The 3,237-nt window shown below is 36.4% G+C and overlaps 1 protein-coding gene across 1 annotated transcript; it reads right to left on the bottom strand.

Annotated features, from left to right (window-relative positions):
• Window positions 1–787: 787 nt before the first annotated feature.
• On the bottom strand, window positions 788–2,970 carry rabif (RAB interacting factor). Its single transcript, XM_044122216.1, has 3 exons — window positions 2,708–2,970; window positions 2,151–2,287; window positions 788–1,257 (listed from the first exon to the last, which is right to left on the bottom strand). Exons 2-3 carry the CDS (start codon window positions 2,277–2,279, stop codon window positions 1,009–1,011), a joined length of 378 nt encoding a protein of 125 aa, XP_043978151.1. The 5' UTR covers window positions 2,280–2,287; window positions 2,708–2,970; the 3' UTR covers window positions 788–1,008.
• Between the last annotated feature and the right edge of the window lie 267 nt (window positions 2,971–3,237).

The raw sequence follows: 3,237 nt of genomic DNA, 5'->3' as shown, positions 1-3,237 counted from the left end.
ATACTTAATACTTCAAGGTCTTTGTTAAAGTGTGTTGCATGCTATAAATCAAATTTTATTCAACCGTCTGCCATAAAAAGCAGTCATAAACTTTTCAAGGATAACAATTTTTAGCAGTGCCTGTCTAATCAATGCAGCGTCATAAATACATAGTGGTTATCTGATGTCTCATGTCACCACAAAGACACCAAGAAAATGCTTCTAATGTAATGAGGGATACAGCATGTAATGAAACAACATGGGCAGAGTAGAAAGGTACTGTAGCAAGTAGTGGAATGTGCCCATCAGTGATGGCATAGTTACTTTGAAAAAGTAACTTTAATCAGATTACTGATTACTTCTTGAAAAAGTAACTTAGTTAGATTACTGACTACCTGATTTGGAAAGTAGCTGTAACCAAGTTACATTAAAAGTAACTTTTTTAGTTACTTTCAGCAGCTGCTAACAACAACTCTCCACCACCTGTGAAAATTCCATTGATCTTTGCCAATAATTAATTGCAAGTTATTTTATAATGATAACATCAACAATGTGTCTCCAGTAATAAGGTTGAACTGAAGAGGAGATTTTTAATGGTTACAACAACAAAAAAAACGTCAGTAATTTGTGTGTGTTTTTGTGTTGTCCACTATTGTCTGGAAAACCCCAAGAAGGATTTTAAAGGTGGTTTTCAATAGATAGAAAAAATAAAAGAGAGTTTCAAGGATGAAAATATTTTTCATAAAACAGTCTGCAGAATACACTGTAACTTCTTGATATTATAAGGTGGGTGAAAGAAAATCAGAACCAACTTTCAATACTTTTATTACAATATTTGTGAGTCTTATGAGAATGTTAAGAATGAATGTGGCACAATCTTCTCATTACAAACCGTTTACACATAGCTGTTTCTTTACACATGTCAATGATGGATTGATTCAGGGTCAATTTATGGGGAGGAATCCATAAAAGAATGCATAGCAGGCCAAAACCTTCCTGAAGTCCATTAGGCTCACATCTGCACCAGCATTATTCATGATTCACTCTGTCCAAAGCAACATAAAATTTTTTCTTGTCATCCAAACAGTGCCATCCGATTGGTCCGATCTCACAATCTGCACAGATCAGATACTTGATCTTTCCCACGTCTTTTGTGAAGCCCACGTTCTCAAAACTGAACATGTCGTCCACCAACCAGTGAGCCGTTAGAGTGTCACCGTCGACTGACCCCTCGGTGTTGCTGAGGCTGCTCTTTTTCCGCATGGAGGGCAGGAACAGCTGATGTGAGAAGGAGAGAAAACAGGTGACAAGAAAAAAAAATACTTAAGAGTAAGAATACAAACAACAAGGTTTGTGGAGTAGTTATTTATACCTAATCAGATATAAATAACAACACTTTGTGCTGTTCTTCCTGCCACGGGTTGCCCAAGGATTGCTATTGCTTCAGAAACTGGTAAAAATCTTACAAAGGTCCAACGTAACACCTCAGTAGATCTCTTACACTGAAGTGACATTTAACATTTCTGTTCTAATTAACTTTAAATTCTCCAGACCTATTACTAATGAGAGGCACCAATAAAAAAAGTTTTAATTCAGTTAGAACCAAAATTATTTATATTGGCTAAAAGCAAATGAGAAAAATAATATGTAAGATTTGTTTTGTATCTTCTTTAAAATCAAATGTTCACATACAGAATGACTTTTATCTCTTTCTGTAATGATGCTATGACTTTGGAGACCTATCAGAGGTTAACTAACATATTTGAGAAGAGAAGTTTGGTCTATTTTAACTTCACACAGTAAAGGGGTAAAAGGTATTTGTGTATTTTTATTTGGTTACAGCATTCTTCTAAGCACTACAAAGGTAAATGTCCACTTTTCCCCAATCCTATTAGGATCCAGTTTACTTTCAGAATATGTAGATGAAGATCAAAGGGCTTTATTATTGTGTTGCTTCTACTATGTGAAATTGTATATGTGTTTATATGAAATTAGATGCTGTAAACCTGCTGGAGATGTTTTTAAGGCGTCACACACACACACACACACACACCTAAACGGAATACAGAAAGAAAAACTTTGCACTGTGGCTGCCGGTTTCTGAAAAGTTCCCAGTATCGCATCCGGTTTATTTTTAAATCAGTCCATTTTTTTTGCATCGGGAAACACACCTCGTTTTCAGCAAACACAGCCATCCCAGGACACAACACCTTGGACCCGCACCGCTGACACAGGACAGATTTGATGTTCTTCCCGTCCTCAGACACCAGGTCGGATCGCTCAGTGCTTTCTTTGTCCATGTTGAGTCCTAATGAGCAGTGAGTTTGCAATCATACATACAGATGGGGACGCTTACTACAACGACTCTTCAATCGGGAAAACACATCAAGATACATGACCATTGATACCCCAGCCCCATATGGTTGATTCATTGAAGCCCTAATATTTAAACCGAACAAAGCCTGAGCTCATAGGGCGATTGGACCCCGGAACTAGGGCAGTGGAGAACGGAAGTATAAGTAAAAACGCTCAGTGTTTTATAGACATTTATCAGGCTGCAGAACTACAATCTCAAATAAATGAGGAAATCGGGATGAGCCGCCTCTCAAATCTACGCTAAAATATGTATAAAAACACAGAATTTGACCCACACCAAATTAAGAAATGACCCAGCGGCACGCTTTGAACATCATTCATGAGTATTTACATCGAACAATTTGAGACGTACCTGAGTTATGACGCTGAGACAGTAACTATTCAGAAAAACAATCTGCTAAAATTGTCAAATTAGCCATTGGATTGCTAGCTGATGTTACGGTGCAACCCTTAAATGCGTCCGAAGCTGAACAACCATCAGCGAGAAGGTACCGCATCCACTGATATGTTGACCACGTCAACAAAGGGTTCTTCTTCGTCTTCTTTTTTTTTATGGCGGTTGGCAAACAATTTTCAACAAAGGGTTGGTGGAAACCGTTTCTTTTAACCTTAATGTGCTCAGATAAATAAAGTAATTATATCTGTGAAATGAAATACTAATATTCCTGATTGAATTATTAATTCTAGGTTATTTATATGAACTGTCTTTCTAATGTTAGTGAGGTTAATTACATCTTGGACTTAAAAAAAACAGATTTCTTTCTCAAATTTCCTGAATTCATTCCACGCTTTACGTGATGTTTTTATACGAAACTTTTAACACCTAAAAGTTAATAACCATTAAAAATTAATGGTTATTAAATTATTTATTAAATTAAGTTC

This window comes from Gambusia affinis, linkage group LG07 (genome assembly GCF_019740435.1).
Source record: "Gambusia affinis linkage group LG07, SWU_Gaff_1.0, whole genome shotgun sequence".
Classification (NCBI taxonomy): domain Eukaryota; kingdom Metazoa; phylum Chordata; class Actinopteri; order Cyprinodontiformes; family Poeciliidae; genus Gambusia; species Gambusia affinis.
The sequence above is the reverse complement of the archived record's forward strand: the minus strand, read 5'-3'. Positions and strand labels throughout refer to the sequence as shown.